Here is a 15,698-nt window from a genome sequence, read left to right on the forward strand (position 1 = left end):
CTACTCAAGGAGGCTTACGGGGACCAATCTCTGTCCAGGGCCCAGGTAAAACGGTGGCACAAGTCGTTCAAGGAAGGCTGGGAAGACGTCGAAGACAAACAGCGATCTGGAAGGCCTTGAAGACGCAAACAGACGAAGATGTGAACCGGTTTCGTGAATTTTTGAACATTGACCGTCGTGCTAGTCTACGTGAGATCAGTGAAGAGTTAAATTTAACTTAATATATTACAATGTGCGGGAAATCGTGACCGGAAAACTTGAAATGCGCAAAGTGTGTGCCAAATTGGTTCCAAAGGTTTTGACTGATGAACAAAAGCAATCGCGTGTGGAAAAGAGTCGTGAAGTATTGGAAAGTGACGAACAGGATAATACTTTAGACAATTGTATCACAGGAGATGAAAGCCTGAAAAGAAAGCTGAAGGGGAGGCGTTTCGACTCCATCGAGGCGATCCAAAAAACTGTGACAGCCGAATTGAACGCGACTCTGGCGGATGAGTTTAAAAAATGTTTCCTGCAGTGGAAGGACCGCTACCAGCGGTGTATTGACGCTCAAGGGTCCTATTTTGAAGAATATTAGTTGTACAAGCCAAAAGGTTTAATAAAACTGCTTAAAAAAATAAGGCTCCTTACTTTTCAATGGCACCCTGTAGAGTTCCAGAAATGTTTTGAGAGCTGGCAAATGATCAAACGTTGGCATAAGTGCGTTGTAATTGATGCTGAGTATCATACTTTGAAGGCGATAATATCACTCTTGAGGAATAAACTTGTATATTCTGAATAAATTCCGGAAACTTTTTGATCAAGGCGGTATTGGGTACTTACTTTAGTTGAAGATAACATAATACATTATAACATTTAACTTGGAAAAAAGTTTAAAATCAATTTGTCAAATCATACATTTTTTTATTTCAAAAAATTTTTCAATTTCTATTTTATAAACTCGCACATTCGAAATGGCTGCTATGCTCAATACAAATATATGTCCTTAAAGAATATTTACCAATATGATTCGTCCTAATTATTTTTTACCTTATCACTTAGAGTATAAAGTACATTAATATTTATTTTAATACATTATTTTACGATTTTAATACATTTAGTGTTTTTGCAATTTTTTCCATTTTACATAATCAATCAGCTCTAATAGATATAATTTTAATTTTAAATAAATGTTGATGGAATAAATTAAAACGTAAGATTACTTAAAAAACAAATTTTAATTTTATATTTTTAGCTCTTTTAATACTCAATAAATAATTTGTGTTTTTTATTAACAAAGTCTAACTTAACGTCTAATTAATTGTAAACGCCTTTAACAATAACTAATAAGATGATATTTTGTAATAAAACTTAAATATGATTCGAGTGTACCGTTAAAAATGATTTCATTTATTTTTATATCAGATCAAAGTACTCTGTCTAATCTGGCGGTCCTGATTTATGACAATATCACAATGAAGTTTGTTGTTGATTGAACTTTTTCAAATTTTGTTTCCAGTGATTTCAAGTAATATTGGCATTCAATTATGCTTGTCATTTTAACATGTCAGAATATATGTATGTATGTGTGTGTATGTGTATGTGCTTGTCAGTTTTTCTAAATAGTTTCTTATATTTCGTTTTCGTATCACATTATTTGTTTAATTATACATATATTTTAAATTGCTAACTTTCGCTTATATTTTATTATAAATATCTGCCTTTATTCAGCGACAGTTTTGCATCAAACATTGACAATGCGGAGGTTACCAATGTTCCACATCTCGGATGCGATTCATAGGTGGATTTCTGAAAAACAAAAAATACATAAATCACATATTTGAGTACACTTACACAGAATTTTTAAGTTGCATATACTTATATATGTATATATATGTACATATACTCGTATCTGTTCAATACATTTCATGTTAAAAACATCCAGTAGCTCAAGAGCACCAGCGAAATGCACTAAGAGTCGCGTGCGCATACAGGATCGTATCAGACGACGCGGTTTGCGTCATCGCTGGAAAGCTCCCAATAGATATGCTTGTGCAGGAAAGAGGGCAACTTTGTGACAGACAAGGAGTAAAGCCGACAACTGAAGCGAAAGCTGCAGAACGTCTGCATTTGTTAGAAAAATGGCAAAGCAGATGGGACTCGTCTGTTAACAGACGTTGGACCTATAGACGTATTGACGTAGACTACTATTTAACCCAAATATTGAGCGGTCATGGATGTTTCTTGGAGTACCTCCATCGTTTTCACATTGAGGACACAAGCATGTGTTGTTCTACTGCAATCGCTTCAACGAAAAACGCCGAACACTTGAGTTAGTCTTGGGCGAACAGCTGAGCCCAGACAGCTTAATCAATAACATGTGTGCATCACAGTCAAAAGTTTTGCAAAGAGGATAATGCTGCACCTGCAACGCGCGGAGTGGCAGCGCAAAACGCAGGGAAAAACAAATCAGCCCTCGATAGGAGGTGGACTGTCTACGAACTGACGACAAATAACAGACGGTCGAGTCACGTGCTCAAGACGGCATAAGACGGTGTAATATTACCGAAACATCTTCTTTGTTGCAGATGCAAAAGAAACCTCGATAGCGTATAACATCCATACGCCCATGTGAGAGGAACCTGAGAGCATGCTACACATACCACTGGTATGACGGCACTGAGACATTAGAAGACGAGCCTATAGCATGATGCTGGCTACAAATATGGTGGACCTAGACGTGGGTGAATAGTATTGGTCCATTTAATGGACAACGTTCTGGGCCTTCCCGAAGTAATGCAAGGTAGTTCCGGGAAGGGAGTCTCCCCAGAAGAGGAGGAGGGATTGTTTTAGTGGCTACACCATTCGACGCAGTTGACGCCGGCCGCTGTAAGTGCAAAGACATTTGATTATGAATAAAATACGTTTCATTGTAGCATTTCAATCAAATTTGAAAAAAAGATTTACTAAATGGTTATACGAAGATTGCCTTTTATATTTTACGCCCAATCAACACTACGTTGGGAGAGTTATACTTCGATATTTTTATCGACATATTCAATATTTTGTAGCATAAACTTACATATCACGTTTTCACTTATTAGATTAATCTCTTCTTCTTTCTGTGAGTTGAAAAAATCATCTCACCCAAAGGATGGAGTTAACTCATGAAAATTTTCGTGTTATAATTTTTGACGTGGCTTATCGAAACAGAAGTGTTTTGATGAACTTACTTCAACTTTAGGCGTTGGAGCACAGCACTTAGTCACTGCGAAACGCTGGTACATGAAACGAGTTCCAACGTGGTCGTTGATCCTTGCGGAATAAATTTCAAGAAGAAAAATCTTCAATTGATAACGCAAGATCGTCTTGTGAAACCCGAGTATCGCGAGATAGGGGAATCCTTGAGCATTAGTGGAACCAGCATACATTCAATTTCGGATGAACATTTGGTCGTCAAGAATATTTTGTCTCGTAGGATACCACACAATATGACGATTGACCAAAAAAAGAAAGAAATGTTGAAGAAATTCAACAGCGGGGGTGCAAAGCACTTCTGGTAGCATTATAATATAGGTATGACACATCTTGGGTATATGCATATGAGCCATCTCAAACAAAACAGCAATCGTAATTATGAGTGATCTAAGAAGAGCTTAATCCAACAAAAGTTATTCGCGAAAGAGGCACGTCAAAGCAAATAGTCCCCTGTTTTTTCGAAAATCTTGTCATTTCGCAACTGTGTATATATATATATTTTTTCCGTGGTCTTAGGTGGTACCTGTGCGAATAGATACACTTGCAACAATCAATTTTGAGTGGTGCACAATCATTTGTTTCCCAGAAGTTTTAGTAGAATTAAGCAAAACCAACCGCCGCAGACGAATCATCCTTCAACAAGACAATTCGAGCTCTCACATATCAGCTCACACAAGAGAGCTTCTGGACACTCACAACTTCGAATTAATGGTTCATCCATCTTACAGCCCTGATATGGCACTCAATGATTTCTTTTTCTTCCCGAACAACAAATGTAAAATATGAGCTCAACATTTTTCAACGGCTGAAGAAGCTATTGAAGCATTTAAACAGCTCGTTTTGGAGGTATCCACTTCTGAGTGACAAAAGTGCTTTGAAAATTGGTTCAAGCGAATGCAGAAGTGTACTAACTTCCAGGGAGATTATTTTAGAAATTAATAAAGCCATTTTCATTATTATTATATTTTAGTGAGTTTTCATTTTTGGGCGAAAAATATAAAAGGCAACCCTCGTAATATTAGTTTAAGTGCTTAAGGGGTAACACCACTGTACACGCGTAAAATAAACACGATTTTTAAAGAATTTTTTTGTATAGAAGGAAAGGGGAAACAATCACTCTGATTTGGGAAGTTATTACTTATATACTAAAATACAAAACTACAAAGTTTGATCGAAAAATTTCATAGGAGACATTTTTGTAATGTGGTTTCTCTTGAAGGAGCTCCGCGGAACGCAGCACAGAGGGTGCAAATTTTAATCTGGAACAAAGAAATATTTTTTTTATTAATCTAGAGAAGAATAGCTAGAGAAACACGTAGGGGATTTAAAAAATATTTATTTTTGTGGAATTAGCAGGCATTTGAAGGAAAAAACTCTATTTTGGACTAAAAAAACGGCACTTAAATAATTATAACAATCGTTTAAATTAATCTATCGAAAATCCCCTACGCTCTTCTCTTAAGAAGGTTATTATACAGACGTAGTGAAAAACCTGATTAAAAATATTTAAAATTGTTTGAGTTATGCTGCGTGCCAATTTCAGAAAACGTGTTTTGAGAAAAACGCGTTTAAAGTTTGGAAATTTGGAGAAGTCGTTTGGTAGCAGTCACTAACGCTTGGTTAAAAGCTTAAAATATTTATAAAATAAACTTTGGTAACGTATAAAACTTTTTGTTCTGTATTTTAAAAGGTTCAAAGAATTTTTTAAGCTTATAAAAAAAAAATCAATTTTTTGAAATTTCTACAGTGGTGTTACCCCATAAAGCAATGCTGAAGCTATAATAAAAAAATATAGACTGAGAAACTTAAGCCACAGAAGTGAAGATAAAATAAAATAAGAAGAAGCATATAATTCTATGAACCCAAAACCCATTTTAATAATTTTGGTTTTTGCGACAACTATTTATTAGGTTAGGTTAGGTTAGCCCCTGGTGGCCCTCTTCTTCTTCTGGGGACATTCCCTTTCCAGGACTACTTTCTGCATTACTTTGGGAATATCCAGAACGACGCCCATGAAATGGACCAGTTCTATTCGCCCACGTTTGGGTCCACCTTGCTTGTGACGAACTTCAACCTATAGGTTCGTATTCTCTGTATGTCATATGTCTCTGTCTGTGCGGTTTCGTTTTGTTGTACTGCGTCGAGGTTTATATTTGTTCTCAGTAATACGCCTTCAACATATCTTTTAACCGCATTTCAGTTACCCTCGCGTTCCAGCATCTTGCCGATCAGAGCATCTCTTTTCTCGAGACATCTGTAGCAACTAAAGAAGTGTGTTCTGCGTCATCGCTCGGTGCTTCGCAGTATGCATCTGAGGTCACACACCTTACCAATGTGGTATAGTTATTTCCGTTAGTATCCGTGGCCCGAAAGGAACTGAATCATGAAATAGCCCATTTCATTGAAGTTCGTTTGAACTCATTTCCGTTAGTGGGGCGTGTTTTTTCCCGAGATCTCGTGCATTCCACACACTCGTTCGTTCACAAAAACTGCTGCGCCTGAGACAGTGCGGTTAAGATAGTGAACAATAGTTAAATTACGTTGCAAAAGGAAATGATATGGCAGAATTTGGTATCGCAACTCCTAATGCCAACAAAGAAGTTTCACAAATGGAAAATTAGTCAGCTTCACTTAAAAAATCTTGGAAAATCCTTTAATTCTCTATACACGAACGCCATCTCACTGGGATCTAGTTAGCTGTGCAACCTGAAAACGGACAACCAGTGTATTTCACGGCAGAAAAAGAAATGCAGAGACCTGGACGACCACCAGCGATAGTCCTGACAAGCTTCTGCGAAATATGGACAAGTACTTTATTTCCAAAAACATTGCATTACTCAAAGGTGCCGAGAAATTTCCCATATTCAAGCAAATTCTAATGCCGCAAATACGAAGTAAATGTTACAGAATGCTTGAATGTTTATTCAACCGATGCATTCGGATGCGTTTACACAGTCCAACCGAGCAACCGATGTTTGTTATTGGTTTTTAATGGATTCACATTCATCCTGCTTTCTCATCTGTTTACATATAATAAATAAATTTTATTCAGAAGCGCAGTCGCAAATAACCCATACGTAGACGTACATACATATATTATAATATATTTGACTCCGCCATGCACATGCCTCTTCGGCAATCCAACCTTCTTCTTCTGCTTAATTGGCGCGATAACCGCTTACTCGATTTTTGCCGAGTTTAACAAAGCACGCCAGTCGTTTCTGTCTCGTACTAACCGGCGTCAATTGGACACACCAAGTGAAGCCAAGTCCTTCTCCACCTGATCTTTCTAACGCAGAGGAAGCCTTCCCCTTCCTCTGCTACCACCAGCTGGTACCGCATCGAATACTCTCAAAGCCGGAGCGTTTGTATCCATTCGGACGACATGACCCAGACAGCGTAGCCGCTGGATCTTTATTCGCTGCGCTATGTCTATGTCGGCGTAAAGCTCATACAGCTCATCGTTCCATCGTCTGCGATATTCGCCCTTGCCAACGTGCAAAGGTCCGAAAATCTTACGCAGAATCTTTCTCTCGAACACTCCAAGCGTCGCTTCATCGGATGTTGTCCTCGTCCAAGCTTCTGTGCCATACATTAGGACGGGCATGATGAGAATCTTGTAGAGTGTTAGTTTCGAGAGAGGACTTTACTGCTCAGTTGCTTACTTAGTCCAAAGTAGCACTTGTTGGCAAGAGACATTCTACGTTGGATTTCAAGGCTGACATTTTTATCGGTGTAAATGCTGGTTCCTAAATAAACGAAGCAAACCAACCTACAAATACAATTTTTACAAGTTCCCTGGACGTACGAGTACTATGCTTGTCCATTCTGTTCGTTTTATTCGATATTTTCGTTGTTGCCGAACAGAGAGGTTACAGCTGCTGTTACTGCTTCTGTTACGAGTACTGTTACTGTTACATACTCTGTTCTCATAAGAAGGGATAAGTTGCTTATACTCACTCTACCAATGCTAATACCAATAAGGTACATGCTTCAGTGAGACAGAGAGATGTGGGTTCCGTGATCAGAGCTTCGTTCAAAAAAGGCTTTCCCTTTAGCATTTTTACAAAGTGAAGTTTCCGAAAGATCCATAGCACTGTTTGCTGAATCTTATTTACCCATTTTTTTAAGCTTCACTAGCTTTTATTATTTTCAGAGTGCTCGTAATATTTATTGATTTTTGTACTTTCCATTTCTTTGACTTTTAACAGCAATCCTCCTATTATTCTTCCAACGAGTTTTTCAGACTCTCTACAAGGCGAACTATTAAAGGTGATATCAGGTGATTTGGTTTTATTTTTTTGCCGTGTACATTCGGGTGCCAACACAAAATGAAATGATGAAAAGCCGTTCCATTTGCACTTGCGGTATATGCTTCTAAATAGCTTCAAATGCATGTCGGCTTTCCTTTTCTTTTTCTTTTCTATGTTTTTCTGCTGTGACATTCAAATGTAAAAAATGTTGTTCTTAATTTAGTATCATCACCTTTAATGAATGGGCCTCACTCTCTACTCTCAGGTATCAGGTAGCGAGTCTCTAGCAAAACCGAGTTAAAACCAAAAATCGATTAACGTATCAATCACTTTTCACCCTCCAATTTCCATAAATGTTTGGCAAAGGTATTTAATTTTCTTTCAACATCTTGAGACAACCCCGAGGGCTTTAACTTATCAATATCAAACTTCCTTACCATAACAAAGATTTTTATTTCCCACCAGATTTGAAAAATTAATTGTCTCAATATTAGAGAATCCAACAGGGCGGAGCCACTCCTAATGTTTTACAAATTCAAAGATATTCGAATTCAAAAGGAAGGTTGATTCCTGTCCATAATTTAATTTTTTTCCTTGTTCACTCCTGTCGGAAGCATAGGGCCTCAGTCTTGCGTTGGTTTCGTTAATATGTTTTGATTTCTGACAGGGTAGGTGATTAACCTGTCGCTACCAGTGCTAAATAGTGGGAATGCCCACCTGTCGTTGCTTAGGAACAACGTGTTCTTACTGCTTGCGGCGCCATCTGTGCTTCACAATTTTCTGGCAAAAGGATCGCACATATGGTTGAGGGCTTCGCTAAATTTCGTGTGTCTGCGCTATTACCGCGGTCACCCGCTTCCTCTTGCTGGCGCCACTAACTCAATGTGTAACTGTGTGTTTTTCTATGTTTTTTTTCCTTATTTTAGCAGAAACAGCAGTAGGTAAATTTAGTCGTTGCTTTTCGTGGGATTCGAACCCAAAACCTAAGGGATGGCAGGCTAGTGCACTTTACGGTAGGCTACCGAGGCCGCTGTCTAGTCATGTTTGTACTTGTATTCAAAAGATGTTTCAGAAGAGGTATTCAAGCCTTGTTTTAACTCTACGGTGTTGACCCTATCAGTTTGTGACAAATTTGCCTTCCACACTTCTGATTTAAAAACAATAACCTCAGCGCTCAAATCAACCATTCCCCGTCTATTTAACGAGCATATTTATAAAATCTTCTTCTTTAGCCTCCATCTGAGTCAGCCTCAAAATATTATTTAATTGCAGCTAATACAAAACATTGTACTACTAAGCTCTTTCTCTAGCTGCCATCTCATCAGGGCACGGCAGGGGTTTACTTACCTCACCCAACCCTTTCAAGAGTACTGTTTTCTACTAATTAGTTTTATCATTTTTGCTTTTACTTACGGCAGCATACGCGCCAGCGCGTGCTTATGTAATGGCGAAATATGTATGGCAGCTGATGCTATGCTGGAGCCCGAGTCCTGCGAGATGGTGCGCTGTAGACGCGCATTCGGTCGGGCCGCTTGTAGATGCTGCGCCCGCCGAAACGGATAACGCCAAGGGCTTTTCGGCACATCCGACTGGAAACCCTTATTCTCAATAGCACCGGCAGCCATCGCGCCAGACGCTCCTGCACTCACGCCCGCTGCACCAGACATTCCGGCACTGCCGGCATTACCACCATAATAAGCAGCAGCATTGCCATGATCTCGTGCTTTTGATGATAGTCGACGCAATATGCGCGAGCCTAGTCCTGGTGGATCTTCCAGGGTACCGGTGGCAGCACCATTGCGTTTGCGGTAACGCACATCACTGGACTCCTCCAATATAACATGTCTATCATAAGGTGTACCATAATACACTTCAAGCACAGTGGAGAAAGTATGCGGCCACACTAAGTCAATTATGGATATTAAAACGCCACAGATGAAGCAAAGGATACCTGTTAAGAGATAATTAGTTAGAAGAGTAAAATTATCGATTAACTTGTTCGACCTAATTGCACTTATCATTAGTCATTTGACGTTGTAGCGCTTACCTGCAACCAGCAGTAGCCAATAACACCAGCCCAGCTTGAACTCCAAACGGCCACCTTCCAAATAGATAACCAGCGGACGCTTTGGCAGCATGCAGTAATAGCCAATATTGGTGCCAATGAGCAATGCCCCTGTCAGCGCCTTCATGTAAGCGCCATAACGTGGCACGGCGATAAGCAGCAAATTCATGAGTAGCCATGAGGCTAAAGATGTCCATAGCATTATGCTGGCAAAGTAGCCAGCAGCACGATATTGGCCACCCCAGCAAAAACCCTCGCGTCCCTGACTGAAATATTCAGCTACTGTAAGTATTGGAAATGGAAGGCCACGTTTCAACGCATCGCGATAATTGGCACTCATATCGTTGGCACCCTCCCACCCGAAGCGTTCATTGTAGTCCACATCCGGCGCAGTCCAATTGCCAACCGGAATGGCTGTGCGACGAATAGCGAATAAGCAGCGAGAAAGATAAGAGAAAAATAATAGTTTTTGATTAGAAACGTGATGACGTGCAAGTTAAAAAGATCAAAGCCGGAAATGAAAGCAAAATAGAAAACGCGAAAACGATTGGAAAGAGGGAAAATTTGTTCTCCTATACGTACGCGCGTGTTTATAAAAGCACATTTTCTTAAAAATTCTACAATTTTAGTGGAATCGACACAGAGAAGGTGGGTATAAAAAATTCATTGATATGAAAAATATAAAACTACTCAATTAACATACATACATATTTGTATAGCTATTATTGTGATAATTAGTTAACAGGCTTAGCGTTATTAGCATATACGTAAATACAAAACTTCTGTCAAAAAAGTGCCGGGATCAAAAAACATAGTTTATGTGGCCAACAAAGATATTACACATACACTCGACTGGAAGCATGGGATTCTAACACCAATACCAAGAGCAGGTAAAAACCCGAACTTCAGGTAAAAACCCAATTCCAGGATACCAGGTTATATCCCTATTGCCAGTATTGCCAACCCATTCGGCTAAACACATCATCAGCATCTCTCAAAAGTAAATACACTAATACGAACAAAACCACCGGATTACTTTTACAATTATTTTTTGCAAGTTTTATGGAACTCCATATATCATTAAATTCGCGAAGAATCCGAACAATGGGTGAACAAGATAAAGCTCTGTCAATTATGATACGGAATGAGTTTCTGGTCAAGAAATCAACAAATGTCATCGAAGAGCCACCGTATTCACCTTTTATGGCGACGACAGACTGTTTTTAGTCGACATATGTATATAATATGTATGTATATAATACATATGTGAGTATATGAGGTGTGTTCAAAAAGTATCCCGAGTTTTGAATTTTCGCAGGTTACGTATATTCGAATTTCGATTTTTTGTGGCGATATGTTGGTACTCATGTCTCTCACTCATGCCGAGTTCGGCCGTTTTGAATGTTCAGTTAATTGTGGACAGCTGCTTTGCTTGTATGTGTTTCGGCTCCTCTTCGATTTTACCTATGCAAAAAGATTGATCAAGGAACCTGTATCAAATTTTGTGTGAAAAATGAAATTAAGTGCGCGGATGCATTCCGAATGTTGACTGTGTCATACGGAGAAGCTACTTTGAACCAAAGCAACGTTTATCGGTGGTACAAAATGTTGTCAGAAGGCCGAGAAGGTGTAAACGACGAAAAGCGCTTTAACAACAGACGAAAAAATTGATGAAGTGAAGAAAATGGTATTGGCCAATCGTCGAATCACCATTAGAGAAGTTGCCGAGGTCCTAGACATATCGATTGGCTCGTGCCATTCGATTTTTTTCAATGATTTGCGCATCAGACGGGTCGCCGTAAAATTCGTACCAAAACTGCTCAATTTCGTGCAAAAGCAGCATCGCATGAACATTGCTAATGAGATGTTGGACTCTGTCCGCGACGACCCAAATTCGGTCCAGAGGGTCATAACTGGTGACAAATCGTGGGTTTATGGTTATGACGTGGAAACCAAAGCTCAATCATATCAATGGAAGCTGCCGCACGCAAAGTTTTGCTTACCGTTTTTCGTTTTCATCGACTGTAGGGGGGTTGTGCACCATGAGTTCTTCCCACAGTGTAAAGCGGTCAATAAGGAATATTACCTGCAAGTTATGCGCAATTTGCGCGAAGAAATCCTCCAGAAACGCCCGGATTTGTGGAAGAACAAAAATTGGCTCTTGCATCACGATAACGCCCCTGCTCACACATCGTTGCTTGTGCGCGACTTTTCGGCCAAAAACAACACACTAATGATTCCCCAGATCTGGCCCCTGTGACTTTTTCTTGTTCCCGAAACTGAACTGAAGAGGCCCATGAAAGGACGACGCTACGCTATGATCGATGAGATAAAGACAGCAACGAAGGAGGAGCTGAACAAGATAAAAAAATGATTTTTTGAAGTGCTTCGAAGATTGGAAAAAACGTTGGCACAAGTGCAAAATATCTCATGGGGACTACTTTGAAGGGGACAAAATAGATATTAATGAATGAATAAATAACTTTTGAAAAAAACACAAAATTCGCGATACTTTTTGAACACACCTTATATTTATGATAAAACAAATTACGATGGGAACTGAAGTAGAAGAAATGAAATTAAAAATGTTTTAATGAATCGGTTATTGGTGGGATGAACTGTAATATTTCTCAGGCCGTCTACTTGGTATTGTACACTTTTTTGACAGAATGTATGTAGGTCTAATATATGTTAATATAATTGGGTGAATGTATGTGTTCTCTTAATTTTTTTCCAACATTTGAAAGTCATTTTATTATTAGCATAAATCGCTGCTGAGCCCATTCACGTTTTTATGGCAACATACCAATGTTTCCCCATAAACCAGCATTCACCTCTTGGATATACTCTTTCAAAGTTTTCCTTTTTTTTTTGTAATTTATTAACTTATCATTTTTTAAATTAATTTACTAAGTTGCATAAATAAATAAAGTAGGATCTTAAACTACTTAAAATTTGAACTTTATTAATAGGTCTATGGATAAGTTCGTGCGGTTTTACAACAGATGGCGTAACTTGATTATTATTCCATCGATCCACATTTCCAAACATTCATTGGAGAGCTACTGTCGTAAGGCACAAACGTCAGTATAAGTTTTTTATTTGAAGCGTAAACAACAATATTTTTACCACACTTGAAAATGTCGAATTTCGTGCCAAATAATGTGTTTTTGCGGGGAATTCTTTAATATGAAGAAAAAAGCAGCCGAAAGTCATCGTATCTTGGTGGAAGTTTATGGTGAGCATGCTCTAGCTGAGCGAACGTGCCAGAAGTGGTTTGCACGCTTTAAAAGTGGTGATTTTGGCTTGGAAGACGAAGAACGCGAGGGTGCGCCGCCAAAGTTCATGGATACCGAATTGGAGGAATTGCTCGATCAAGATCCGGCTCAAACGCAAGAAGAGGTTGCAAAAACTTTGGGAGTTGATCAATCAACCATTTCCAAACGTTTAAAAGCCATGGGAATGATCCGAAATTCAAATTTCGAAAAAAACCGCACGAACTTATTCATAGACCATTGAGAATTAAATAGGCTGTAAAACTGCATACTCAAAAGTTTTCTAAAAAAATTTAAGTAAAATTAATAATTAATTATTATTATTAATTTTTAAGTAATTAAATAACAGGTATAATTTTTCCAAATAGACGACTCAGAAAAGAGCTTGGTTTTAGGTGTGCTCGTACATAACTTCAAAAGCAAAACGCTTACTTTCATTAACCTGCGTTATGTCCATTACGGTAGGTATACACAAACAGCATATCATAAATTTGATAAAAAATATAGTCAAAATTTATCAATATGTGTCACTTAGTTTATACCTATGCAGTAAGAGCTTGAGCTTTCATCTAACGAATTTTGCCGAAGTTGAAGAGCATTAATGAAATTGGATAGTTCAACTCTGTATCTCTCTCTCTCTCTCTAATGCGCTACACCGCAATATAAAAACATTTATTCTGATACTGAATAATATAAAATATATAAAAAAGTATATACCTACATACAGATTATTTCTTTTTACAATCGATTTTTACACTCTTGCCTAGCTTTTTCTTTGATGTTGTGAATCTGTCTCTGTCCATTTGGTGTAATTTTTTTTTTTTAAGGTGCTTGCTTTTGGTGTTTCTCTGCTTCGCTTATTTTACCACATTTATTTAGTTCGCAATTTAATTTGCATATAATTAATAAATTTTCTTTGTTCTTTAACGCCTGAATGAATTATTGACCGACCAGTTGTCAAGCCGTTGAAGCTTGTAAGAGATTTAAAAGCAGCCGAAACCCGGTCAGACGCGGCATCTTAATTTAGCGATACATTTTGTTTAAATAAAGAGAATGGGTTTTACCTAGGAAAATGTTTAATTTATGAAATTTTGAAAGTCTCTTAAACGGAGTTCGAAGATTAAAGTTATATGAAAGAAAATCTGTTGCTACGTGGCAGAAATACATATAAAGTGAATTCTTTTTAAGCCCCAAAGCCCCCTTACGCAGATCGAAAAATTATATTTTCATATAAAAACGGGTAAAAGGTTTAGGTAAATTAAACTAAATACTTATTGGGTATAATTGAAGCAGCGCAGATAAGGTTGTACACAGTGCTGCACAATTAATCACCCTGTCGGCAGATTTATAGTCGCCAAATGGCTTGTGCGTGACTACCATTCGGAGGCGCACGAGTTCGAAACCGCGGATACGAAGTATGAAATGATAAACAAAAGTTTGCCTAATAACGGTCGCCACTCGCCAGTCAATTGCAAATCTCCGAACGTATTTCTGCTAAGAAAAAGCTCCTCACAAAGAGCGATGGAGGTGGCTGTAAAATTTTAGGTGGCGAAATACTCAGAACACTGAAGAACTTTTGATTCAGGCTAAGAAAGCTATTTTAAAACACTCTTTCTGAGTGTTCAAGCATTAAGGATGCTGTGGAGAGGTTGGTCTCAGCCTTCTTAAGTTGGATCTCATCTTATTTGCAGAATCGCCATTGTTTGGTCGTCGCCGACAATGTTAGGTCTCTTCCTTTCGTTGCTTGATCTGGGGATCCGCAAGGTAGTATTCTGGACCCGCTTCTTTTTGTTCTGCTTATCAACTATATTTACTCTTGCTTCTCGTCAGCAAGATTACCGCTTTATGCAGACGACGTTAAGATTTATTCGACGATTGCTATCTCTTTTAGACTTGGGTGTAATATTTGATTCGAAGCTTACTTTTACTACTCATATAAATTTAATTATTGCCAAATCTTACGCCATGCTTGCTTTTGTTAGGTGTCATAGTGTCATAGCTCCGATTTCTCCGACCCTTACACGCTGAAGGTTTTGTATACGGCGTTTGTGCGTTCCAAACTGGAGTGTGCATCATTCATTTGGTCTCCGTATTATACGTGCCATGCTGCTCGAATTGAACGAATCCCGAAAGTATTCTTACATTTCGCGTTGCGTAATTTACGCTTTTCGGATCCTATCCCTTCATATAAAGCGCCATGCTTATTGATCATTGCAGAGCAGGAGAATAATCCTATCTTTATCTTATTTTTAATTTTCGACTTAATACGTGGGGCTGTTAACTGTCCAATGCTTCTTGAGAGAATTTTCTTTACTATTTCGGCCAGAGCTCTGCGTAGGTCAGGGTTCTTCTTTGTTGGTCTTTCAAAATCTCTTTATGCTCAGAATGCTCCTATTTCTAGAACCTTAATTGAGTTTAATAAAACCTCTAAATTTGTAGAGATAGATTTTTCATTTTCAAAAGATCACCTATTAAAATCTTTGAATATTTATTATAAATAGTTTAATTGTACTTTCTTTTTTATTGTCTATTAACCTTAAAATATGTCCACTTAGCCTATAAGAATCTATTATATTCATTGGTGTAATAAATAAATAAATAAAATCAAATGCTTTTTAGGCATTCAGCATTACATTCAACCGAAATATAGTTTTAAAACGAATGAGAAAAATAACCCTAGGCCGTGCTAAAGTCTGCGTGGCTACTGAAAAGTTCACCATCGAGGAAAATAGAACCCAAGCTCTTCTTGGAAATAGAAAATCTCATCATTAAAAAGGAGTTGAAAAGAGGGTAAAATAAAAAAGAACTGTTTAAGCAACACGCAATGGAGTAGATTAGGTTAGCCTGCCTGGCTGAAAGTCATCACAT

The 15,698-nt window shown here is 38.2% G+C and overlaps 1 protein-coding gene across 1 annotated transcript in view; it reads right to left on the reverse strand.

The window, feature by feature from the left end:
* Positions 1 to 878: 878 nt before the first annotated feature.
* LOC129248135 (dual oxidase maturation factor 1) overlaps positions 879 to 15,698 on the reverse strand; it is a 65,591-nt gene continuing 50,771 nt past the window's right edge. Inside the window, exons 5-7 of the mRNA XM_054887580.1 lie at positions 9,538 to 9,969; positions 8,904 to 9,441; positions 879 to 1,788 (exon numbers count right to left, since the gene is read on the reverse strand). Coding sequence (XP_054743555.1) covers positions 1,746 to 1,788; positions 8,904 to 9,441; positions 9,538 to 9,969 — 1,013 coding nt within the window. The 3' untranslated portion in view covers positions 879 to 1,745. The remainder of the gene's footprint in view (positions 1,789 to 8,903; positions 9,442 to 9,537; positions 9,970 to 15,698) is intronic.

This window comes from Anastrepha obliqua, chromosome 5 (genome assembly GCF_027943255.1).
Source record: "Anastrepha obliqua isolate idAnaObli1 chromosome 5, idAnaObli1_1.0, whole genome shotgun sequence".
NCBI lineage: Eukaryota > Metazoa > Arthropoda > Insecta > Diptera > Tephritidae > Anastrepha > Anastrepha obliqua.